This window comes from Olea europaea, chromosome 18 (genome assembly GCF_002742605.1).
Source record: "Olea europaea var. sylvestris chromosome 18, O_europaea_v1, whole genome shotgun sequence".
Lineage (NCBI taxonomy): Eukaryota > Viridiplantae > Streptophyta > Magnoliopsida > Lamiales > Oleaceae > Olea > Olea europaea.
In genome coordinates this window covers 23277384-23304654 of record NC_036254.1, presented here as the reverse complement: position 1 = coordinate 23304654, position 27271 = coordinate 23277384, and the positions used below count along the sequence as shown (strand labels likewise).

Below are 27271 nucleotides of genomic sequence, written 5' to 3'. Positions count from 1 at the left end.
GATGCTGGGTGATCAAGAAATATCAATTTGCCCACAAGAAAGAGATGACATTGTCGTGTCATGGCTTTGGTGAATATGTCGACAATCTGTAGATCAGTAGAGATATGCGAAAGAGAAATAATATTTGCGTCAAAAGCCTCTCAAACTGAGTGACAATCTACTTCGATATGCTTTGTACGCTCATAATATATTGGATTTGCAGCAATCTGAAGAGCACTCGTGTTGTTTGCATGAAGGGGTATAGGATCAAATTGAGGAAAGCCAAGTTTAGCTAAAAGCCCACGGAGCCAAATAATCTCAGAACAGGTAGCACGATATTCAGATGCAGTTGAAGATTTAGACGCATGTGCCTACTTTTTACTCTTCCAGGAGATCAAAGAATTACCAAGAAACATACATCAGCCCGTAACAGAACGATGAGTATCAGAGCAGCCGACCCAATCTGCATCACTAAATGCAACAAGATGAATAGGAGACCCAAAAGGGAAAAACAATCCACGATGAGGAGTACCTTGGAGATACCGAATGATGCGACGAATTGCCACAAGATGAAGATGTCGTGGAGTTTGCATAAACTGACTGACTTGCTGGACTGCGAATGATATATCAGGCCTAGTGATGGTCAAGTAGTTGAGATTCCCAACTAATTGACGAAAGATAGTCGGATCAGGAAGGAGATCACCCTCTTCACGACAATATTTAACATTGACTTCCAGAGGAGTATCGACAGAAGAAGAATCTTGAAGACCAGCCATGGATATATTTGTATTGGTTCAAAAATATACCTGTGGAATCAGTGTATACTTCCAAACCCAAAAAATATGTAAGTGGACCAAGATCTTTCATGTGAAAAGAAGCCTGTAGATGCTGCTGAGTTGAGTTATCAAACTAGAATCCGTGCCAGTGATAACAATATCATCCACATACACAAGTAAAAGAACAATATCTGTAGATGTCTTACAAAGAAATAGGGAGGAGTCATACTAACTCTGGATAAAAGAAAGCTGTAACAAAGTAGATCGAAACTTCTCAAACCATGCTCGAGGAGCTTGTTTCAGCCCATAAAAAGACTTCTTCAGCTTACATATTTTTGAAGAAGAGGAAAAAAGACCCGGAGGAGGTGTTATGTAAATATCTTTCTTGAGATCACCATGAAGAAAAGCATTTTTGACATCCATTTGGTGAAGAGACCACCCCTGAGAGGCTGCAATAGAAAGAACAGTGTGCACTGTAGTCATCTTTGCCACTAGAGCGAATGTCTCATCATAATCTACCCCATATTCCTGCTTATTTTCGAGAGCAACTAGGTGAGCTTTATAACGATCCAGAGTTCCATCAGAATGAAGCTTAATAGAATATACCCACTTACAACCAATAGCCTTGACATTGGATGGATAAGGAACAACATCCCAAGTATGATTATCCTGAAGTGCTCGAAGTTCTTCATCCATAGCCTTCCGCCAGCATTTATGTTTAGCTACTTCTGAATAACTAGGAGGAATAGATGTCAATGTAGTGGCAAATGAATGAAAAGAAACATATCTATCAGGCGGGCGAGAAATACGGGTAGATCATCGATGACCCGGATCAGGAGGTACATCAGTATCTGATGCCAACTCAGGCTCAGAAGAGAGGGGCTGGACAAGATCAGATGTGAGGTCAACTTCAGGAAGAGGCCTATTTGGTTGACGTCTCTCATACACGAGTCCGGGCTTGAATCGTTCAGGATGAGAAGTCAAATCGTCAAAGCATGGGAGAATACTAATTTCAGGTAAATGTTGAGCATGAGTATGAAAGAAAGATTGTTGCTCAAAGAAAACAACATTACGAAATATGCGAAATCTATTAGAACATGGATAATAGCAAACATAACCTTTGTGCGAAACGCTGTAGCCCATAAAAGCACACTTAACAGATTGTGCAGAAAGCTTGTGTCGTTCATGAGAAGATAAATGAACAAAACAAATGCACCCAAAAGTATGCAAGTCATGATAAGTAGGATGTTGATTATGAAGGCGATAATATGGAGAGTCAAAGCGTAAAATTTGGGAAGGCAATCTATTGATTAAATAAACTGCAGTGGACACTGCTTCAACCCAGAATGTTGAAGGAACATGGGAATCAAGTAATAATGTACGAACAACATCCAGTACATGACGATTTTTTCGTTCTACCACCCCATTTTGTTGAGGGGTATAAGGGCATGATCGTTGAGACAAAATACCTTTTTGTTTTAAGAAATCATGAAACTCATGGGACATATATTCTCCACCTGAATCAGATCATAAAATTTTAATACTGGTGGAGAATTGGGTCTCAACATATGTCATAAAGGTATGAAAAACTGAAAGTACTTCAGATTTAAAACGGAGAAAATAGATCCGTGTGTATCGGCTATAATCATCAATAAAAGTCACAAAAATTTATACTGGGCAAGAGAGGTGATAGCTGAAACGCCCGAAACATCACTATGCACAATATCAAAGCTCTTTTTGGCATGACTACTGTGAGAAGGAAAAGGAAGAGTCTTACTCTTTCCCAATTTGCATGTAGAACAATCAAAGCACAAATTATGAGAAGAATTATTTTTATTACCCAACAAACCAGAGTTTAACAAATAAGACAGGATAGTGGAGTTTGGATGTCCCAAACGTTTGTGCCAAACTTCACTTTTATTGTTAACAGTTATACAAGCTAAAGATAAGCAACTAGGAATAGAAAAATGTAATGGAAACAATCGTCCAATTTTAGGCCCCCCGCTAGTATCTTTCCCGACACCTGATCCTGCACAAGAACACCATCACGAGAAAAATGGACATCAAAATTGTTATCAACTAATTGACCAACTGAAATCAGATTTGTAGATAAACTAGGAGATATAAAAATATATCGAAAAGCAGAATTAATGTTACCAACAGCATTAATAGCTAAATGGCTCCCATTAGCTATTTGAATATGAGATGAGCCTTGATATGGGCGAATATCATGAAGACCATCAGAGGGACTGGTCATCTGATTTGAGGTACTGGAATCAACTAGCCGAGATTGAGATGAAGTATTATGTTTACCTTGAAGTCCCAAAGCAGCAAAAGCTGACGCAATCATTTGTTGCACCATTTCAGGAGTAAGAGCAGATTGGGTAGTAGTAGATGATGTCTTAGAAGTCGATGGCCCGGTAGTAGCCTGATATGCATTAGCCTGACGATTTTGAGGTCGAGTAGGACAATCTTTGATAATGTGTCCCGACTTCTTGCAATAATTGCAGTACTTTTTGGTACAGTGAGTAGCAATATGCCCATAGTCCTTACAACTAAAGCATTGAATCTTTCTCATGTCCCTCCATTTGTTTTTCCCATGAGCTACATAAGCGACAGCATCTGAGGTCATAAGTTGATGTTGAAGAGTGGCCTGTGTTGTAAGACGCTGCTCTTCACGAAGTAACTTCCCAAAACAGACATCCGAATAAAGGGACGGATCACGATTCATTAGTTTTGAGCGAATTGCCTCATTCTGGACGTAACTTCATTAGAAACTGGTCTCGCTTGCTTTGCTCGTGTACAGTTTGAACGACAGTAAGAGATTCAACTGGTACTTTAGCATAGATAATATCAGCAAATTCACCCCCTTCAGTTTTGAAACCCAGAGAAGTAATCCTGGATGTTGAGATTGGCCTGATTGTAGACCTTTTTTTAAATACTTCCACATTTCTTTAGCATTCTTATAAGATCTTAGATTTAGGACAATCATAAGATCAACAGATCCTAAAATCCATGTCATAACCCTAGCATCTTTCACTTTCCATTGGCCCAATTGAATATTCTCAGTAGGAGCTAGGTCACTTCCATCAATGTGACCCCATAATTCTTTTCCCATAATGAATAATCAAAATTGAAATTCTCATGTAGAATAATTTTTACCCGTGAATCGCACACTGAAAGTTTCAGACATGTTGGTCGACATGATGTACGTAGTTAATTATACTAGCAAAAAAAGGACCCAATATAAATTCAGCAAAACCAAAGTCCAGCAGAAACCCCAAATATAAAATTCTGAAGAACCAAAATTGATTAAGCCCTCCAAAATCATAAACCAAGCCCAAGTAAACTCTAAGACCCCAATTAAATAATGGATTAATTAGTCTAACACACAGGGGTTAATGTCAAACCTCTAATCACGCGATCGACGGTTTTTCCTCCACCGGACCCGTCGACAGATGCGAAAGCCAAAAGTCACGTACCTATCTCCACTGAAGAGGCCGGCAGGTTTGACCAACCAGAGATGAGCCAAGCAAGGGTCGGTCGTTACAGGGAGTCCCGACTAGGAATCCTTAGGCCCAGAAATTCAGGAACAACTTGTGACCGGATTGTGAGGATCTCAAACAAGTTTCCCGTCACCGTAGAAGATGGTGATTGGAAATTAACCTACACTTCCGACCTTAGCTCTGATACCATGTCAAGGTATTCAATTTCTCTTTTTTGACTCGATAATCCTCATTGTGAGGGTTCCTTTGTATATATAGGAATAATAAGGAAAATTACATGGCTGAATGTTAGCTATCACTGTACATGAATGGAAACTGAGCAATTTTCTACCAATTACAACTAATATACAAAGCTATATAAAGCATCTCTAATTCTGATGTTAATTACTTGCTGGCCGTCAATTACTCTTTCTATCTAATTGACAGTCGTCCCTGGCATCTCTGATGTAATTTAGTGCAAGGTGATTGTCTCTTTGTAAACCCTGTGACTCAATCTGCATGGCGCCGAAATCCTGAAGGAAGCTATGGAAGTCTCGGCTGATTCCCGTGGTGGTGAAGAATATCCGTCTCAGCAACTGAGTATCCACGTCAGCCTGTGGTCCTGGAGCCTGTGGGTATTCTCGATCTGCAGGGGCTGGGTTGTGATCTGCCTGCCGTCTATGGCGCTCATTTTCTTGCTCTTTCCTATGTTTAACTCGAGCCCTTTCTTGAGCATCAAATGTAGTGCGTTTGATCTTTGGGCTGGATTTTTCAGGAACCTCCTCAGATAGGAGTGTAACACCCGCAGCCCTACATATACCACTAATGAGGCTAGGGAATATCAGAGTGGAACGACGATCTCTCCAAGTTCCCAATGTGTGTAGTTGGTTGTAAATAAGGTTGGCGAGATCTATCTTGTTACCCCGAACCAAGTGGTAGATAAGCCCTATTGTCTGATCAGAGAATGTAGTCCTATCTGATATAGGCTTGATATTATGGCACATGAAGAGCCATAGAATGGCTATGGATGGGGTAAGCTCGATTTGATGCCACTCGGTAGTTGCAAGGGGCCATGCATTTTTTCGCCCCATCAAAAACTCGGCCACTTCATTCCAGTTAAAATCAACTAGGATAGGGATCACATTTTCCACTGTAAGTTGGTAGTAATCATGAATGATCTCGAGAGAGAACATAATCCACTTCCCCCGCACCCAAGTCTAATGGAAATGCTCTGAACCCGACGTGTCCATTTCACTGTTGAAGTTGGCGAAGTACTCTCGGCATAGAGTCTCATAGATTGGATATGGTCGCTCCACCAACTTGTGCCAACCACAGATCTGAACTAAGTTGACCAACTCAAAATTTGGGAAGTCATCAAGCTTAACGGGTCTTTCAGCGTGTAAAGTCCAATGGCGTATGATATTCTCATACCGCATCGCGGTTTTCGCATTTAAGAATTGCCGAACTTTTCCCGCAAGCTCTCTAGTACGGGCTGTACCGGTGGAGGAGCTTGCTTTTTCCTTCCCGTGCAGAGTTCTCTTAGGAGGCATCCTGCAAGGTTTGTAAACATATGAGTCATTAAACTTCTTCTTGAAAAACGAGAGAGGGAATGAGATTAGTAAGGCAAGAATGTCACAAATCCCCCAAACTTTCTTCAACAGGCATAAATAACTCATTGGTGTGCTCATATGAAAAATGAAGAGAATTAGTCTAAACATGCACATATGAAAAAAAATGGACCCATAACCAAGTGCGCATGTTTGGCCTTGGACATCATAGAAAAGTATCGAAATTATCCCAGGCAATCTCCGGGCATATGAAAGTATTCAATGAGGTCTAACACATACTCAAATTTCAATTCAATTGGACTTCGTTTGATATGTCAAGTAATGGTGTAAAGTAGGGGACGTAGGGTGCCGTGACATGCCGTGACCAAGCCATGTGCCTACGTGTTGCGATATGGATTTGATGGCCTTTCACGTGTTTGTGAATGTGGTATATGCAAACTTCAAGAAAACATGCTTGAGAATGTATACGGGAAGCAAAATAACAATATACATACAAACGGAGCTTAAAACACCAAAAATGTGTCGAGTGACTCATGATTAAGTGCGCACTTTCACCCTTGAACATCATCGAGATTTTTCCCAAACAACCTTCGGGCATATGAAAGGACGTAGTGAGGGGTGGCACATATTCAAATTTCATGCTCATTCGATGTCTTACGGGTACTTAATGCAAGGGACGAAGTGGGTGCGGTGAAGTGACGTGAACCTAACATGTGTGCCTACATGTGTGTGGTTGGTGAGTGTGTGTATCGAGCTCAATTTCGATAGCATTGGATCATAATGTGTAGGTTAATTCATATAGTCAGAGTGTCAAATGCGGGAATTTGCAATATGCATGACAAACTTCATGTCGGCAATTCATCAAATATGTAGAATGCATTCCGTGTGAACCATAGAAAATACTAAAGTTTGAATGTGCCACCAATCCATAACACAACCCAAATTCATACACACAAACCATTGATTACCTATTGCCCATTCTCCCACAAGTCCATCAAAATGAAATAGGAAACCATAGATTACCCAAATGAAAAAAAAAACGAGAGGGAGGGAAGAAATTACCTTGTTTTGTAAGTGTGGTGATTGATGCACGGCGTGAAGATTGGGGGATTGCAAATGGGTGTCTTTTGTGTGTAGTGAATTTGTTGTCAATTTTGCCTTGTGTTCGAGAGGAGAGTAAAAAAATTTTGGTAGTGTGAAGGAGGAACCGGGCGTGGGTTAAAATCCCACACCAGATTCTGCCATGCATGGTTCAAGTGGCCTTGGCCACTTGAATTCCGGATGATGATTGTGCGGTCGCACTGTGCGACCGCATGATCTAATTTTTTTCCTTAAAAAAAGAAACGTTCTTTTGTCTTAAATAGCGTGAATTATACTTCCAATCACCCAAAATCATTTCAAACTCACCGAACATGTGTGTAATGCCTAGAAGATTATGTGGACGATAATTTGATCCTATAACATGCATAGATGAATGATGACCGAGAAAAATGCAAATGCGAAAATTAAATGATTCTTAAAATACTGTGAAAAGTAAGATAAATAGAAGGATGCAATGGGTTGCCTCCCACCCAGCTCTAGGTTATAATCGATAGCTCGACTTTACTGTGTTACGTCATTCTGGTGGTCCAAGATGAACGGTAGACTTTTCATTTGAAAAATTGTTGCCCCAATAGTGCTTCAAACACTGTCCATTAACCTTGAATGTCCCCTTGCTGTCGTGAGTGATCTCAACTGCCCCATGTGGAAATACCTGTGTAATAGTATATGGACCAGACCATCTCGATCGAAGCTTTCTTGGGAACAGTTTAAGCCTAGAGTTATAGAGTAGCACTTTTTACCCCACCTTAAATTCACACCTCTGAATATGCATATCATGCCACTTCTTGGTGCGTTCTTTGTGGAGTCTTGAATTCTCGTAGACCTCCCTTCTGAGCTCATCCAGCTCATTAAGTTGTAGTAGACATTCTTCGCCCGCAGCCTTCAAGTCCAAATTCAATTTCTTCATTACCCAGTAAGCATGGTGTTCTATCTTAAGAGGTAAGTGGCATGCCTTCCTGAAAACCAGTCGATATGGTGACATTTCTATAGGGGTCTTGAATGCAGTCCTATAGGCCCACAAGGCGTCGTCCAGTTTCTTAGACCAATCTTTTCGTGACGAGCTTACCGTGACTTCGAGTATTCGCTTCAATTGCCTATTGGACACTTTGACCTGTCCGCTGGTTTGGGGATGATATGCAGTGGCTACACGATGTTTAACATCATATTTAGTCAACAGCTGTTCAAACTGCCGATTGCAGAAATGTTTACCCCCGTCACTGATTATAACTCTCGGAGTTCCAAAGCGGGTGAAAATATTTTTCTTTAGAAAATCAATCACCACCTTCCCATCGTTGGTAGGCAATGCAACGGCTTCTACCCACTTCAATGCATAATCCATAGCCACCAATATATACTGATTAGAGAATGATGGGGGAAATGACCCCATGAAGTCGATCCCCCAGACGTCAAATAGTTCCACCTCTATGATACTGTTCAAAGGCATTTCGTTTTCCCTGGATATATTACCGGTGCGGTGAAATCGGTCACACCTTTTCACGAATTCAAATATATCCTTAAACAATGTAGGCCAGTAAAAACCTAATTTAAGGATCTTCACCGCTGTTTTTGAAGCACCAAAATGTCCTGCATATGTAGACGAATGACAACATTCTAGTATTAAGGGCACTTCTTCCTCAGGTATGCAACGACGAATGATTTGATCAGCTCCTCACTTGTATAGAATGGGATCCTCCCAAAAATAATACTTCAACTCAGCGAAAAATTTCTTTTTCTGGTGACTTGAGTAATCTAACGGAATGATAGACTTGACTAAGTAGTTAACTATGTCAGCATACTAGGGTGCCTTCCCCACACTGAAAATCTGCTCATCTGGGAAGACTTCATTGATTTCAACGATCTCTGGCTACTCTGTGGTCTCGAGTCGAGACAAGTGGTCTGCTACTAAATTTTCATTACCTTTCTTATCCCTAATTTCCAAATCAAACTCTTGAAGTATCCAACGAATGAGATGTGGTTTGGCATCATTCTTTTCCATTAAGTACTTTATAGCAGCGTGATCTATGTAAACATGACCTTGGACCCCATAAGATATGATCGAAATTTGTCAAAGGCGTAGACTACGGCAATGAGCTCTTTCTCTGTAGTGGCATAATTTAGTTGAGCGTCGTTCAAGGTCTTACTTGCGTAGTAGATCACGTGAAATATCTTATTTTTTCGTTGTCCCAATACGGCCCCAACAGCAAAATCACTAGCGTCACACATTAATTCAAATGGCAGATTCCAATCCGGTGAGATGATCACGGGTGCTGAAATCAACTTCTCTTTCAAGGTGTTAAAAGCCAGCAAACACTCATCTGTAAACTCAAATGTGGATTCCTTCATCAACAAATAGCACAGTGGTTTAGTAATTTTTGAGAAATCCTTGATGAACCTTTTGTAGAACCCGGCATGCCCGAGGAAGCTACGAACACCTTTCACTGATGTTGGTGGCGGTAATTTCTCGATCACCTAAATTTTTGCTTTATCTACCTCAACACCCTTTGCTGAGATTTTGTGTCCTAAAACGATGCCCTCATGTACCATAAAGTGACATTTCTCTCAATTCAATACCAAGTTGGTCTCTGTACACCGCTGTAACACAAGACTCAGATGCTACAAGCACTCATCAAACGAAGATCCAAACACTGAGAAGTCGTCCATGAATATCTCGATGAATCTCTCAATCATATTCAAAAGATAGCCATCATACAGCGCTGAAAAGTAGCAGGAGCGTTGCATAAACCAAAAGGCATCCTACGGTATGCAAAGGTACCTTAAGGGCATGTGAAAGTTGTCTTCTCCTGATCGTCAGGCGCTACTGGAATCTGATTATACCCAGAGTACCCATCCAGAAAACAGTAATGCGAGTGCCCTGCTAGTCTCTCCAACATTTGATCAATGAATGGTAGTGGAAAGTGATCCTTTTGAGTAGCAGCGTTTAGTTTGCGGTAATCGATGCAAACTCTCCATCCAGTCACTGTTCTTGTAGGAATCAACTCATTTTTCTCATTTTCCACCACTGTGATACCCCCTTTCTTGGGAACAACCTATACTGCACTGATCCATGCACTATCTGATATTGGGTAGATAATGCCTGCGTCCAGCAACTTCAATACCTCAGCCCTAACCACTTCCTTCATGTGTGGATTCAATCTTCGCTGACCATCAATGCTTGACTTGAATTTTTCCACCATGAGTATTTTATGCATGCATAGCGACAGGTTGATCCCCTTGATATCTGCAATTGACCATCAAATGCTTGTTTTATTCTCCCTTAGCACCCGAAGTAGTTTCTCTTCTTCCACTTCACTGACAGTATTTAAAATAATAACCGAAAGTGTAGAAGATTTCCCCAGGAAAGCATATCGAAGGTGTGGTGGCAATTGTTTGAGTTCCAACTTGGGAGGTTGCTGAATAGATAACACTGACTTTGTGGTCCTAATTCTCAATTTTTCAAAGTGATGCTTGTGCATGTATGGTGGATTAGTTTTCAAAAATCGTGCACATGTTTCAATCTCGCTTGAATCAGTGTGAGTGGATTGAGAATGTGCAATGCATGCCTCGTATATATCGGAAGGATGATGTAGCCGAAATGTATCTTGAATTATTCTGTCAATTACATTGATCTGGAAACAACTGTCTGACTCAGTAGGAAATTTCATTGCCATGAACACATTGAAAGAGATTTGCTCTTCGCCAAGCCTCAATATAAGCTGCCATTTCTAAACATCGACAATAGCTCTTCCAGTAGCTAAGAAGGGTCGCCCCAATATGAGTGGAACATCCTTATCTTTCTCCATGTCTAGGATGAGAAAATCGGTTGAATATATGAACTTTTCTACTTTTACCAACACGTCTTCAATGATCCCTCTTGGATGTGTAAGAGATCGATCTGCTAACTGTAAGGTGACGATTGTGGCTTTAGCTTCTCCCAAACCGAGTTTTCTAAAAATAGAGAGAGGCATCAAATTAATACTTGCACCTAAATTGCACAAAGCTGTATCAAAATGACAATTTCCAATAGTGTAAGGTATAGTAAAACTCCCTGGATCCTTTAGCTTTGGAGGCAACTTTTCCTGGATTCTGGCACTGCATTCCTCGGTTAGCATCACTGTTTCATTTTCTTCTATCTTTCGCTTGTTAGAGAGGATATCGTTTAGGAATTTTGCATAACTCGGCATCTTAACAAGTGCCTCAGCAAATGAGATGTTGATGTGTAATTTCTTGAAGACTTCAAGAAATTACTATATTGCTGATCCAATTTGTGCTTTTTCAACCTCTGCGGGAATGGAATAGGTGGCTCATGAGGATTGATTGAACTGGTAGCTGTACCTCGTGATGTATTGGAACTCTTCTTGGCAATATCCCCTATTGTTTGTTCAGTCTGTTCCACAATCTCGTCATCTGAGTTTGGTGCTGATTCCTTGCTAGCTACCGGTCTTTTTACATGTATCTCCAGTAGTTGTACTCCACTTCTGGTTATAGCCTTTGCGTGTTCCTTAGGATTGATTTCAGTGTTACTGGGTAGGTTTCCTGGTGCTCTACCTGTCATGATGATTGCCATCCATTTGTGTCTCCAAATTTTTGATTGTTGTACTTTAGTCTTGAAGAGTTGCATCTGTCTTTCGCATAAACTGGTTGTTGGCTTCCATATACTGATTGGTCATTGCCATGAACTTCTCAAACATCTCTTCCAATGGTGGCTTTTTATCTTGCTGTTGAAATTGACCTTGTGGTCTGTTTTGATTCTGATTACTCTACGAGAAGTTTGGGTGTTTTCTCCAACCTTGATTGAAGGTTTCCGAATGTTGGTTGTTCTGTTGGCGTTGACCCCATTGCACAAAGTCTGCATGCTCAATCCCTTGTGTGAGAATTGGACAGTTGACAGTATTGTGGTTTGCTCCACATTCTTCACAACTTGACTTCTTGACTTGTTTTGCAGTGGCGGTCTGCGAAATGCTCTCCACCTTATGGAACAAGGAGCCTATCTTCGCGAATAATGCAGAGTAAGTATCTATTTCATAAACCCCCGGCGTTTTCTTCTGAACCACTCGATCTGTATATCATGTGACTGAAGTTGTAGTCATTCTCTCAAACAGTTCCCAGGCTCCGTCAATTATTCTTGTGGAGATAGACCCGTTGGATGATGAATCTACCATGCTCTTGAAGGATGGAAGTAATCCAGTGTAGAAAAATCGGATTTGTGTCTTCTTATCAAAGCTATGCTGAGGACATTTTCTTAAAATATTTTTGAAACGATTCCATGCCTCTTCAAATGATTTGGATTCACCTTGGTTGAATATAGAGATGTCATGCCGTATTTTTGCTACCTTAGCTGACGAGAAGAACTTGGTACAGAATTTGTGTACTAGCTCGTTCCAAGTGGTGATGTTTGCGACGGGAAGTGAATCCAGCCATTCAAGTGCTTTATCCCGCAAAGTGTGTGGAAACAATCGCAGTCTTATAGCATCATCTAAGATATCCTAGTACCTAAAGTGTTGGCACATGTCTAGAAATCGGGATATGTGTGTATGTGGGTTCTCACTAGCCATTCCGTGGTATTGATGCCCATTTTGAAATAGTTGAATCACATTTGTTTTCAGCTGGAAGTTCGGTTGCCCAAATGGAGGATACACAATGCTAGATTGACTTTGGACCACCAACGGTGCCATGAAGTCCCCAAGTACCGTATTCCCATCATCTTCAACCCTCGCGCCTTCGTTGAGTTGAATTACCGGTCGATTTTGTTTGTTAGCCATCTGTTGCGCCACTCTTGCCTCTCTTTGCCTGTGACGAAATGTGCATTCGATCTCTAGATCTACGGGAACCAAGTCTCGATCATGTGCTCCTTGCATACAAGCTCTGAGATAGCAAAATTAACACAAAATTAAATTAAAGTAAATAATAAACTAAACCTAATAAGCTAATTACTACTAATCTAGATAAGTTCGAATTAGTGTCACAATAGATAAAATTAAAACTAAATTTCAATCCCCGGCAACGGCGCCAAAAACTTGTTCACGAAATTATTTGTTTCGATTTAAAACCCACCGCAAGTGTACGGTTCGTTAACAAGTAGTATAATGGACTATGAGTCCAAGTATCGATCCCACAAGAATTGAATTAGTTCAAATCAATCTATTATGACCTTAACCGAAACATGAAAGTAAAATTGATGTATTGTGATTTAGTTAAAGAAGATGTAAACTATGATGCAATTATGAATGAAAGAAATATATTAAATGCAAAATGACTTGGACACAATCTACTAGAATTTATGGAATTAATGAAGTTACTAACGCACTAGGATCACGAATCCCCAAGCAATACCCGTTCAATTTTCAACCTTGCAAATTTGACACACAATCCCACAAAAGATGAATTAATATTCCTGTTTTAATTTATCAATCTCTCTCGAGTAATACCAAACCTACCCCAATATGTGATTCGACTATATTTCTATGACGAATACTAACATACCGGAATGCATTATGATTTTCAAAAATATCCAACAATTCACACAAGGCATAGAGGTATATTTCTATCCCCTATCGGACCCTATGATGATTTATACTATGTTGAACCTATTTTCCTTCTTTCGGATGTATAAAATAGGCCACCAAAATCATATAAATACGTGCACAATAACAATATGAAAATAAAAACGTAATAAATCATTCAATTTCGGAACATGCGTTTAAATACGTCAAATATCCAAATTAAAAATCAAACGTAGTATTATAAGGTTCATCGATCTCCTAACAATGAAAAATCTAGCCTAACATGCTAAAAAGAAGAAAATATAAAAAATGGTTGAAGAAACGTCATCACCCGAATCAAGTTTTAATCGAATCTTCACTTGGTGCGATATTTTCCTCTTGAATCTCTCTTTGTTTCTCCTTCAAAATCTCTCAAAAACTTGTAAAAACGGCGTTCCTTTCGTTCTGGACGTCTTTTGGTATTTATATCGCGTGAAAATTTTGTTACCAAAAGAGTTTCAATTGTACAAGGAAAGTAAAATTTTTGCTTTGAAAAACTATCATGCAACCGCACAGTTATGATCTGCATGTTGCGTAAAAAATTTCCTGTCCTCATGTGTGCGACCGCAAGGGAGATCTACCATGCAGCCGCATGGTAGATTCTCACTTCCATTTTCTCTACTTTGGTCCATGATGAGTGATTTACACTCATTATATTATACCATTAATTTCATGATTTTGTTATCTTGGAGAGTATTTTAGAAGTGCTAACAAGTGATTTTGGTGTTGTTTTGTAGATTGATGGAAATGGAGAAAACTAGAGCTAAAAGAAGTCAAAGGAAGGAAATAGGCAAAAGCTAGCGAAATGGATGAAATGACCAAAATGTAAGAGATCCAAAGTTCGAGGATTAAAATGCAATTAATCAAAAGTCGTGTCGAAACTTGAAATGAAGATCCAAGAGTTCTAGAAGCCAATTGGATAAAGGAAGGTGTCAAAGGGATCAAATTTAGTCAAAATATGATCATAAATCATTTTCCAACCAAAAAGTTTTGCGTCGGAGTTTTGGTCTCACATTTAGACTCATTTTGACACAGAAAACGATCGAATTGGAGAATTATTCCTCAAGTAAAATTGTATTCCTTTAAATTATCTTTCCAACGCATCTTGAATCACTTCAATCAGATATCGAACGACAAAGTTATGACAAAAATATTGAAAGCTGTTCAGTGCAACCGAAGTAGTCCTCAGCGCCCAGGCGCCATGATGCTGAAATTTTGACAGAAAGTCAGCACCTAGGCATCCAAATCGTAGGGCTCAGGAGTTGCCGTGTGAGAGTAATTTTTTTAGGTTTTTACCATTCTTTTTCGGCCCAACTCATCTCAAAAAATCTTTCCCTAAACTCCAAGACATTATAAACACAGAATTGAAGACCTAAATTAGAGGGGAGTTGCACACTAAAAATCTATGGAATCAAGCCACGCGTTCTTGACATATTGGAGAGAAGACAACAAGAAGGAAGATTGAAAAGAGAAATTCAAGAAGATTAACACCAAGCAATTGAAGATTAGAAGCATTCATTGGAAGGGGAAGGAAATCTTGGTGCAAGAATTCTACTTTTTCTTCTACATTTTTATTACAAATCCGGTGATGTATTCTAAGACAATTTTCTATTTTTCTTCCATTATTATGAGTAGTTAAATTTGATTTTAGGGCGAACAATGTAATCTTTTGGAATCCTTTATCTCAAGCAATTGAGATTCTAGTGCTTTTATATTTTATGTGTTGATTTTAATGTTGTTCTTAATACATTTAATTACTTGATCACTAATTAGATGATTTGTGAACAATGATTGCGTAGAGATAAGGATTATTTGTTTAGACCACATGTTAAAATCCGGTAAATTGATACAACGTGTAGAGATACATATATTGATTACTGTGGTCGTGTGTGAATTCTTAGAACCAATGTTTCGTTTAATTAAATTTAATTTTCATAGAGATATGGAATTAAACTAATTAAATAGGTTCAATGAGAACTCGAGAGGGGTAAGTTGAATACAATAGAAGAATTCGACCGAACACTACCTTAAGTTTTATGAATCTTGATTTATGAAGTAAAGGTGACCAATAGGTGAAATTGTTCCGCCCCCAACGTCCATTTATTGTTTGAATTCTCAATTACTTTTCGTTGCATCCAATCGCATTTTTAAGTATTTAGAATAAAAATCACATTTAATCTTTGTTTTTGTTTATTTTCGTCAAATAGAAGTTAGAAATAATAAATTGGGCATTAAAAGTACAGTCCTCGTGGGAACGATAATCCGAACTCAAAAGGTCCACTTTACTACTTGTTACGATCCGTTCACTTGCGGGATAAAATCGACAACAATCCCTTTACTTGAATCTTTCATTTTTTGACATCTTTTCTTCGTTCTTTCCATTCTATCATCCCAAGATATCATCAATTGACATTTGGCTAAATCAATTTCTCGATTTGTTCATCGGGACAACTTTTGGATAATTGCACCTTGGTCCCTAAACCTCCACTTTTTGTCATTTTGGTCATTTTTCGCATCTTTTTTCCTAAATTTCACTATGTTCATCGGTGCTCCTTACAATTCACAATTGTAATGATATTAAGTCACAATTCAATCATTTTGCTCGTTATTAAGTCATGCTTGTGATCTAAATAAGTGTGCAAAAACATACTTATTAATACACACTACTCATAACATTTTGGGTAAATTCCAATAGGGGTCCCAAAACTTTCGTAAGTGTGATATGTATATCTCCAACCTTATATTGCACTCTATGGTCGTGGCTCTTTGAGGTAAGTACACCAAAGACTCGTAAACCAACATCACTAAAGAGTAAAGGTAGAATTCATTGGGATCGCAAGCATTGCCAAAGAGCGCATAATGGAACAAAGCATTTTGAACCATATAATGTTGATGCTGAATGAGACACAACCTCGAAACAAAATTTTCCATGTAATTCAACAAAGGTAGCATACAGTCACAAGATTTTTTTGGACAAACCATTGGAAAAAAGACCAATACAAAAACATAAGCACTACTTATAACATTTTAGGTAAATTCCATTAGGGTTCCCTAACTTTCCTAAGTATGAGATCCATATGCCAACCTAATATTTATTGCACTTGTGCACCCAATCCTTTAAAACTATGGCACCCATGTCCCCTCCCCAATTAGGTTGCAACATTTCTATTTTGGCATCAAATTGTGTCGACCAGCTTTTTAAAATCGCAAAAAATTATATTTTCGTTAAAATAGTATCCTAAACTAAACAAAATACAAAGGGAGTGTATTTGAATTTGTCTACAACATTGCCCAACAGGCTTTTGCTAAATGAACAGGCCCTGGACGTCCAAGGCCATGTCCCCCCAAGAATAGTCCTGCCCAACATCCTGGGACTAAACCATTTGGTTGTCTAACTCACTCACTCTCCGATGGTTGACTAGACTAATTGATTTGGTTGACTCATAGATTCAACTTACCTATCGTGTAAAGTTGATTGGGAATTTGCCCCTCATGGGATGGCCAAGTTGATGGAGTAGGTGAGCACGAAGGCCTTTGGTCACGAGTTCGATTCTCCCTACCAACACTTTCACGGTTGAGTCTATCGTATCGAGCTTGCCTAGTGCGGTTTACCTGGCTGATGTGGTTTGCAAGCTATTGCGTCAATTCGAGGGTTTACTCAGTATGCACCTAAAGGATAGCGACTGTAGGTTCCCTCGTCATTAAAAAAAAAAAAAGTTGATTGGGAATTTGTCATCCAAAATTTTATGTCAAGGTTTTTGTTGACCTTAAAAAATGTACTTCCAACGTGACCAACTAATCTCAAGAAAAATGTATTTTGGAATAGTAATTTTTTTGGATAATGTATGGTTAAAAAGAAAAAAATTTGATTTATATATAATATTATTTTATTGAATAATATGTGATTAAAAAAAAAGTGTGAGGTATAATAAAATTTTGTTGAATCCCACACACGGCTTAATAAGAACGACAAGGTGTGGATTTAGCAACAAGTATTTGGTTTCGTAATGACATCAATCATTTAGGCAAAAGCCGGGGATAAACTTCTACACTAATGAGGCAATCGGCTATGGCTCCACATTTATAAAAGGCTCTAAAGTTGTTAAAATATTTTTTAAATTTAGTCCCTATTTGATAGTCATTATTTTGAAAAACAAAGTTTTGAATAATAATTTTTTAACAAATGTGGTTAAAAAATATGAATTTTTTTTGGAATTATATATAAAATATTTTATTTTGCAAATGTGTTGTTGAAAATGAGAATGAGAATTAAGGAGTTTTGTTTTAAAGGGAGATAAACATGGGCTTAAATAATAATATTAATATTAATAAAAAAGGAAATAAATCATATATATAATGTGTTAATAATACATATAACAATATTTATTAAATTAGAGTTTGAGAATTTTGATTATGTGTATTTGATTGAAAATCCACATTATTTTCTTTTTTCCTTTTTTTTTTTTTTTTTTCTCTAATGTGAAGTGTCTTCTCCATATCATGTGATTATACCCACATAATACTTGATATGTTCACCATTTAGTTTTCCACAATACAAGATCGTATCATGTGATTATATCGACTTTATGCTTGTTATGTTCACCATCTAGTTTATCGCAACACAAGTTAATAAATTCTTCCCAAATCAAGGCTTATATTTGGACTTCCAATTGCTTACTTGGGCACGGGCATATTTGGTAAAGTTTAAATTTTAATTTAAAAATGATTCAATCTATTTTTGTCAATGCATTTTGTAGGACTCAGAACTTAATAATCATTATTCATACATTTTGTTATTTGTATGGCTCATAGCTTATTTGCACTTAAAATTACTATCGAAAAATTTCGTTGTACTTATTTCAACAACATTTAATTTTAAATAAAATTACGCAGCGTCTCCAACATATTATAAATAAGGACTTTGTTATTTGTACATTCAGGGATGACATTCCGGATGACACTCTCCTCACAATAGGGGGGTCTACAATTATTTTATTACGTGTGGACCCCCTCTCTTGTGAGGGGAGTGTCATCCGGGGTTGACACCCCGGATGTACAAATAGCTTTATTGTATAAATAATGTGGCAATACGAATTTGAATTTGTCTAGTGGTATATAATGGGGTGTACCGAATGGTGTACACCCCACTCATATAGGTGTGAGATCCATGTGAAAGAAATGATATTTTATTCGAGTGGATTCCTCACCAATATGAGTGGGGTGTACACCATTAAATACATCTCGATGTACAATTAGCAAAATCGTACAAATTTATATGGTCAAAAAATCGAAGATGAAGAAACAAAAGTGGATTTCCAACTTCCATTCAGGTTTTTGAGAGAAGTTAAGGTTTCAGAAAATTGAAATTTACGAGTATGAAAGGGTTTTGAAATGGTGCAATATTGGTAGTCATTATCAGTACTATTTATTAAGCAGTATTATGTTCCAAATAGGATACTTAACGAAATTCACCATCTTTACATGTCCCGCACAGCTCGCCTGTTTGTTGAAACTGTCTTCTGATGATAGAATTTGAATCACTCCAGGACTATTTTCGTTAGCTTAGGTGTTCTTATTCTAATCAAAATAGAATTTTCTGCATGTAATTGTATCTTAACGAATCAACGGACAATCAGAATCCCAGTCCTACAAAACCCTTCTCAGATTGCAAAAATCTGCATTATATTTATAATAATAATTATATGTAATTTTTCTCGATCTCTCACTAGGGTCTTTTTTCAATGGGTTCACGTTCATCAGGATCAAGGGAAGAAGAGGAGGCGGCATTGACATGGGCCGCCATTGAAAGACTGCCAACCTATTCTAGAATGAGAACCAGTATTTTGCAATTCATGGTAGAGGGTGAGAATAATGAAACACAAATATTGCACGAGAAACTGGTAGATGTTAGCAAGCTTGACGAAAACATGCGGAAAGAATTCGTGGCAAGAAATTTTAAGGTTCCCGAGGAAGATAATGAAAAATTCTTGAAGAAGATAAGAGATCGAATGGATATGTATGTTTTTATTATACTCGATTCGTGTTACTTACGCTAAATCTCAGTTTCCCCTCTTCGTGTTTCGTGTTGGCTCCTCAGGGAAATCAAGATGACTATGATTGTTTCATATTAATTACTATGTTCTTTGCATTACAGGGTTGGCATTCAACTTCCAACCGTTGAGGTTAGATTTGAGAATTTAAGGATTGAAGCAGAATGCCATGTTGGAACGAGGGCTCTTCCTACACTCTTGAACACTTCAAGGGACATAGTAGAATCCATGCTTGGCTTTCTTGGAATTAGATTGACCGAGAAAACTAGACATCCAATTCTCAGGGATATTTCTGGCATTGTAAAGCCATCAAGGTATGACCACTCATTCTGTCTTTAAATTTATAACCATGATCTTGTAAATACTAATGTTATTCATCAGTTTCAAGCTATTTATAGGACTTTTATGGAGATTAATTATTTTTATTAGTAATTTAAATGCGACTTTCGATACAAAATTTACATGAGAAGTTCTCTGTCTCTTGAAAGGTTTTAACAGTTTCTACAATTTGATACAGGATGACCCTTTTATTAGGACCTCCATCTTGTGGGAAGACAACCCTTCTCTTGGCATTGGCAGGAAAACTTGACTCGAGTTTAAGGGTTCCTTTTTTTCTTCACTTTTCTTAAACATTTTTTATGCAGATATTCCAATTCTTGGCCCTGCTTCAGCAGTAAATCAAAAGGGATTCCAACTCAAGTAAAATATTAGTTTGTCTTTTTGTTCTCTTGTTAATGTAATATATTATGCTCACTGATCAGGTGAAAGGAGATATCAGTTACAACGGTCATGGGCTAAAGGAATTTGTTCCCCGGAAAACATCAGCGTATATTAGCCAAAATGATGTTCATATAGGGGAATTGACAGTTAGAGAAACTTTTGATTTTTCAGCAAGGTTCCAAGGGGTGGGATCCCGCTATGGTAAAAAGTTCGACTAGACTGGTATTATTTCACCGCATGTTTGTTAACAGTATTGGATAGCATAAGGAAGACATTAAACTCATTATCTTGTCAATTGCCCTATGTGATACTATCTAGTGTACCAAACATGCACTTAACGTTGATACAGGACTAATGCTATTTGTATTTTCAGAACTCATGAAGGAGGTGGCAGAAAGGGAGAGAGATGCTGGAATAATTCCTGAGAAGGAAGTGGATCTTTACATGAAAGTATGAAGTTCATAAAACTGTTACATAGAACAACCAGGTGTAAATTTTACTTTCTTATATAAAGATCTTCAACTTTCTATAATTTATAATGTCATTAATGCAGGCTATAGCAGTAGAAGGGGCGGAAAGCAACCTTATAACTGATTATATTCTCAGGGTAAGAACGTTCTCGATTGGCTTGTTTGGTAAATTATATTGCACATTCATGAACAGTAAGAATTTCCTTTTGATAAGTTATTTGCTATGCAAACTCAGATAAAGAAGTTCTCATCTGATGGTTGAATGAAACAGCTTCTAGGGCTTGATATTTGTGAGGACACTATAGTGGGAGATCAAATGCGACGAGGAATCTCTGGTGGACAGAAGAAAAGAGTTACCACAGGTTAAATATCTTAACAATAACGAATGTTTGATCTAAAGAAAATTTAGAAAAGCAGATTCATTCTGAGTATAGTAAATCTATTTTCACATTGCTAGAAGTTGAAATTTAATAATGTCAACATAATGCCATTCTGTTTTTTGTGACACCAATATTTTGATAATATACCGATGCAGGAGAGATGATCGTTGGACCAACACGGACTCTATTTATGGATGAGATATCCACTGGTCTAGACAGCTCTACTACTTACCAGATAGTGAAGTGCATGCAGCAAATTGCTCATCTTAGTGATGCAACCATATTGATGTCCCTTCTCCAGCCTGATCCTGAGACATTCGATCTCTTTGATGACATTATTCTCCTATCAGAGGGCCAGATTGTGTACCAGGGTCCACGGGAACATGTACTTGGGTTCTTCGAGATCCATGGTTTTGTGTGTCCTGAAAGAAAGGGCATTGCTGATTTCTTGCAAGAGGTAAGTATGGTCCCTGTAAATAGTTTATTTCCATAATTGCTTATTTGTCATGCACTATAAAAATTAAGATTTTAGCTTCTTCTTTCTTAGTATTTTGCAACTGTCACAGGTTACATCAAAGAAAGATCAAGAGCAATACTGGGCGGACAGGGGAAAGCCTTATCGGTACATAACTGTCACAGAATTTGCAGGCCGGTTCAAAGCCTTCCATGTTGGCCAGCAGCTCGAGAATGAATTATCAGTCCCATATGAAAGCGCTAGAAGCCCAAAGAATGCCCTTGTGTTTGAAACTTACACAGTTCCTAAGATGGAGCTCCTTAAAGCCTCAATTGATAAAGAATGGCTCTTGATCAAAAGAAATGCGTTTGTTTACATTTTCAAGGCAGTTCAGATCCTTATCGTGGCTGTAATAACATCAACGGTTTTCTTGAGAACAACTCTTAGCGTCACATATGATAATGGGTCAATCTATATAGGCTCAATCATATTTGCCATGATAATAAACATGTTCAATGGAATTGCGGAGCTTTCTCTTACAATTGGTCGGCTTCCTGTGTTTTACAAGCACAGAGATCTTCAGTTCCATCCGGCATGGGTTTTCACTGTTCCAAATTTTCTGCTAAGGATTCCAATTTCTGTTGTGGAATCAGTAGTCTGGACAGTTGTTACATACTATACTATTGGATTGGCACCAGAAGTTAGTAGGTACACTTGTGGAATGTTTGAAAGCAGATCAAAATGAAATTCTTGTCTCGTACAAAATACCAGACATGCAGAGTTTTGCAAGAATTTCGTTGTTTTTATTTTTTATTTTTTTCCCACATGTGACATTTATAACTTTCGTTCATTGTTTCCGATTTCAGGTTCTTCAAGCACCTGCTGCTAGTATTCCTGATCCAGCAAATGGCTGCTGGATTATTTAGGCTTATTGCTGGATTATGCAGGACTATGATCATTGCTCATACAGGAGGAGCCCTCTCTTTGCTCCTTGTTATGCTTCTAGGTGGTTTTATTCTTCCTCAAAGTAAGTTTCGGTTCTTGGAACTAGTGAAGTACCAATCAGGAACACGCGATTTTCATATATCTGTATTCTTAGCCTTTCATAGTCGTTATTTGTAATGAAAACTTGTTTGTGACAACAGGTGAGATTCCGATATGGTGGCAATGGGGTCATTGGGTCTCTCCTTTATCCTACGGTTTTAAGGCCTTGACAGTTAATGAGATGTTTTCTTCTAGATGGATGCACAGACTGGTAATGTACAACACAATTCGTACTGCATCAGATGTAATTTTTGGAAGTTTATGATGGAAACATATCGATTTTTTTACAGGCACCAGACAATGATACCAAGATGGGAGTGGAAGTATTGAAGAACTTCGGTGTGTCCCCTGAGAGACACTGGTACTTAATAGGGGCTTTGGCGCTTCTAGGATACATCATAGTTTTCAATTTTTTGTTCACCATATCGCTCATGTATCTAAATCGTAAGTACACTAACTAATCCTGATCAAAGTATGATTGTCAATAAATTCGAAATAGCTCGTGGATTATTTAGTTGCTTCATTTAGACTAATTGCATGACATTCTTTTTTTCTAAATATAGCACGGGGAAAGGCACGAGCAATTATATCCGAGGAATCTGTGACATCCAATCAAGAAGGGGAAAGGGAAAATGGTGAATCAAAGACAACTACAGAACTATCAGCAATTCGAAATGGAAATAACTCAAGTAAGAAATAAGTCATAAGAAGAAAACAATTCAATTTAAAACTTCATAGCAAAAAATGTATGTTTACAAATTATTGGCCATCTTTTAGGAGAACTGTCGACTAACCAAGCCGCAGAATGGATATCACCCAAAAGAGGAATGATACTACCCTTTAGGCCTTTATCGATGTCCTTTGATTCTGTCAATTATTATGTGGATATGCCCTCGGTAATGATCTTTTCTTTTTCTTTATCGATATTCAACTATTTAAGCTATAGATAATACTAATATATACCAGGGTTTCAACAGGAAATGAAGGAGAAAGGTGTGAAGAAAGACAAGCTGCAATTGCTTCAAGAAATAACCGGGACGTTTAGGCCAGGAATCTTGACAGCGCTAATGGGAGTTAGTGGAGCCGGAAAGACAACGCTGATGGATGTTCTTGCTGGGAGGAAAACCGGGGGATACATAGAAGGTGATATCAGAATCTCTGGTTTCCCCAAGAAACAAGAAACGTTCGCAAGAATTTCGGGTTATTGTGAGCAAAATGATATCCACTCTCCCCAGGTGACAGTCAAAGAATCCATTGTTTATTCTGCTTTTCTCCGTCTCCCCAAAGAAGTTAGTGACGAGAGTAAGATGGTATGAAATTGAAATTTTCTCAATTTATACGATAATAAATTTTATCACAATGTAGTCCTCATTGCATTTTTTTCCCTCAATAGACCTTTGTTAAAGAGGTGATGGAACTAGTTGAACTTGATACCATTCACAATGCAATAGTTGGGCTTCCTGGGATTTCAGGCCTATCTACGGAACAGAGAAAGAGGTTAACAATAGCAGTCGAACTTGTTGCTAATCCCTCGATCATATTTATGGATGAGCCAACTTCAGGCCTTGACGCGAGGGCTGCAGCAATTGTGATGAGAACAGTGAGAAACACAGTTAACACTGGCAGAACTGTTGTTTGCACGATTCATCAACCTAGCATCGATATCTTTGAATCTTTTGACGAGGTAACAAATACAGAAAAATCAAATCCCCGTAACCCTTTCTCCTTCTCTTTCTAACTATCAGTGTTCTTTTGACACAACTATATTTTTTGAACCAGCTTTTGCTGATGAAGAGAGGAGGAGAAATGATCTACTCAGGATCACTGGGAACAAATTCTCAGGATGTAATCGATTACTTTGAGGTACTAATCATTACTTTCCAGAAGCACTCTTCATCAATATTACTAGACAATCCCAGTTTAAATTCTTGATTTTTTTGGACCAAATTTAAGGCTATTCCCGGTATCACGAGAATCAGAGAGAATTATAATCCAGCAGCATGGATGCTAGAAGTAAGCTCGGCTGCAATGGAGAATCGACTGGGAGTTGATTTTGCTAAAATTTACCGCGAATCATCATTGTATCAGTAAGTGACAAATACTATAAAAAGTATATAAACATTTGAATTTCACTTCATACTGGTAAACTGACTAAAGAATTTTGATACAGACAAAACAAGGCTATAGTAAGAGAGTTAAGTGTACCACCCGAGGGAGCAGAAGACCTGCTTTTCCCTACTCAATACTCTCAGTCGACATGGGAGCAGTTTAAATCCTGCCTTTGGAAACAATGGTGGACTTACTGGAGAAGCCCCGATTATAACCTTGTTCGCTATTTTTTCACTCTTGCTGCCGGTCTCGTTCTAGGCACAATATTCTGGCAGATTGGCAACAAAAGGTCAGTTTTGCTTCAATAATATTTTCTCGGAAGACATGTTCGGTGGTATGGAGTACTAAACTCAAGTACAATAGACAAGATGTTAGCTTGTCTTCTTCTTCTGAATAATATTATCTTATCCTCGTTACCAAACAAGTCAGAAGAGAATTCAGTGAATGACAGAATTATTTTTCAGCTGCTCAATCTGTACCTGTATATTTGCAGGGAAAATTCTAGAGACTTATTGACAATCATCGGAGCCATGTATGTATCCGTATTGTTCATTGGAATTAACAACAGCTCGTCTGTGCTACCGGTAATTGATGTCGAAAGGACAGTCTTCTACAGAGAAAGGGCTGCTGGAATGTATTCTGCATTACCATATGCCATGGCACAGGTCAGGACTGAAGAAAATCAGATAATAACTTTTCCACTGATTTGCACCACTTTTACTGATCTAATTAAAAGTAAATTAATCTGAATGCAGGTTGTGGTTGAAATCCCATATGTATTTTTGCAAACTACATATTATTCACTTGTAGTTTATGCAATGGTGAGCTTCCAGTGGACAGTGGCGAAATTTTTATGGTTCTTCTATATTACATTTTTCTCATTTTTATACTTCACATACTATGGGATGATGATGGTTTCCATCACTCCAAATCATGAAGTTGCAGCCATTTTGGCATCAGCCTTTTATGGCCTCTTCACCCTTTTCTCTGGCTTCTTCATTCCTCGACTGGTGAGTGAATTTATCTATTACATTTTCTTGATTGCACGTACTAACGAGTTAAACCGCCTCATTTCCTAATAGGTGTACAATTTTCATAAGTGGGCCAACGATGATACCCCTTTAATGAAATTTGCGCGACAGTGTCTGATAAATTTGTTATTTATTTTATGCAGAGAATACCAAAGTGGTGGATATGGTACTATTGGATTTGCCCTGTGGCATGGACAGTGTATGGACTGATAGTGTCCCAGTATGGTGATTTGGAGGAAAGTATTAAAGTCCCTGGAATTTCCCTGGATCCAAGCATCAAATGGTATGTTGAACATTATTTCGGGTATGACCCGGATTTCATGGGGCCAGTGGCTGGAGCTTTGGTTGGTTTCACAGTCTTGTTTGCCTTCTTGTATGCTTTTTGCATTAAGATGCTCAATTTCCAAAACAGGTAGTTTTGAGAGAGATTTTATATACATTTCTTTATCAAACATTGCTGAAAGATTAAAGAGATTGGGCTTTAAGTTCACTTTATATGACCACCCAATATTGTCCGACTTGACCCAGCCCATTCTTCCAAAATTTTAGATTACAGTCCTTTTTAGATATTTACGAATTGTGATGCGGAAAAATTATCTATCATGTGTTCTCTGGACCACTTGATTACAACACGAGGTCGAAAATTACCCAAACATGTGTATATTTGAGATGCGACTTCTAACTATGTTGTGGGTCTATTTCAGACAATGTCTTAAGGATTCAATTTTTATTGCTCGACTCGACATACAAAAGTGTCATTATCAACAAGTGATGGGACTACAAAAACGATTATTACTTTCCTGATGTAGTCTCTCGTGTTGTGTTCTCAACCAGTCGAAGAAATAGCGAAAAAAATAACAATAACATAAATTTAATTATTTTCTATATATTTTAGAGTTAATTATACAATCATTTTATACTGACATGTTTGGGAAACATTATAATATTCTTATAATTTAATAGATAAAGTCAAATATTAATTTTAATTGTACGTTTTGTAGGACCCAACTCATTTAGGAGGATTTTTGCATTTACTTCTTATGAAGTGCTTATTGAGGAAACTAGCTCAGCCAAGCTTTAAAAAATAATTTAATCATATTCAAAAGCGACATTTTTTTTTTTAAAAATCTCAGGAGCAACTTTTTGACCCTTTAAAAACTCCGCCAAACCGAAACAAGCTCTTTTAGTTACTCATCGATCATTATTTCTATCACATTATAATTTCAACGATCTATAGACGAAGTTAATTTCTAATTAACTTTAACTTAGCTATATAAACTTGTTATTTCATATCTCATAAATACATTATTTCAAGAATCTACAAAGAATTATATATCTTTACTATTTATAAATTATAGTCAAATCCATACCCATCAAGTTTATGATCCGACGGCGACAGAGACCTAACTTGAAAATAGCCCTTCTACACGTACAGCTTAGTGTACAATAGCCCCCTCATATGGGGGCGAGACCTGTGTATTAATTGGGCGTTGTCGTCAGGGGCGGACCCACATGGGGTCATGTGGGGTCAAATGACCCCACAGTTTTTTGGAATTTTTTTTTTT

The 27271-nt window shown here is 38.0% G+C and overlaps 2 protein-coding genes across 2 annotated transcripts; one reads left to right on the top strand and one right to left on the bottom strand.

Moving 5' to 3' along the window:
- Positions 1-1571: 1571 nt before the first annotated feature.
- LOC111366879 lies at positions 1572-3486 on the bottom strand. The gene is made up of 4 exons (XM_022987564.1): positions 2913-3486; positions 2596-2784; positions 2430-2504; positions 1572-2272 (listed from the first exon to the last, which is right to left on the bottom strand). Exons 1-4 carry the CDS (start codon positions 3484-3486, stop codon positions 1572-1574), a joined length of 1539 nt encoding a protein of 512 aa, XP_022843332.1.
- A 15491-nt stretch (positions 3487-18977) lies between these two features.
- On the top strand, positions 18978-26133 carry LOC111367829 (ABC transporter G family member 29-like). Its single transcript, XM_022988891.1, has 22 exons — positions 18978-19464; positions 19603-19812; positions 20016-20100; positions 20260-20419; positions 20592-20668; positions 20772-20825; positions 20960-21050; positions 21224-21525; positions 21635-22230; positions 22389-22549; positions 22668-22777; positions 22857-23010; positions 23130-23255; positions 23344-23462; positions 23544-23876; positions 23960-24250; positions 24346-24429; positions 24520-24653; positions 24737-24964; positions 25169-25340; positions 25431-25685; positions 25850-26133. Exons 1-22 carry the CDS (start codon positions 19190-19192, stop codon positions 26120-26122), a joined length of 4290 nt encoding a protein of 1429 aa, XP_022844659.1. The 5' UTR covers positions 18978-19189; the 3' UTR covers positions 26123-26133.
- The last annotated feature ends 1138 nt before the right edge of the window (positions 26134-27271 follow it).

What these genes read in the sequence shown, in the direction of transcription:
- LOC111366879 (XM_022987564.1), bottom strand. Translation starts at nt 3,486, where the DNA reads ATGAATCGTGATCCGTCCCTTTATTCGGATGTCTGTTTTGGGAAGTTA. An exon ending in GTTAAACTCTGGTTTGTTGG is followed by an intron (nt 2,505 to 2,595) that starts GTAATAAAAATA and finishes TCCTTCTCACAG; the next exon opens with TAGTCATGCCAAAAAGAGCT. An exon ending in GCTATCACCTCTCTTGCCCA is followed by an intron (nt 2,273 to 2,429) that starts GTATAAATTTTT and finishes GATCTGATTCAG; the next exon opens with GTGGAGAATATATGTCCCAT.
- LOC111367829 (XM_022988891.1), top strand. Translation starts at nt 19,190, where the DNA reads ATGGGTTCACGTTCATCAGGATCAAGGGAAGAAGAGGAGGCGGCATTG. An exon ending in ATCGCTCATGTATCTAAATC is followed by an intron (nt 23,011 to 23,129) that starts GTAAGTACACTA and finishes TTCTAAATATAG; the next exon opens with CACGGGGAAAGGCACGAGCA. An exon ending in TTAGTGACGAGAGTAAGATG is followed by an intron (nt 23,877 to 23,959) that starts GTATGAAATTGA and finishes TTCCCTCAATAG; the next exon opens with ACCTTTGTTAAAGAGGTGAT.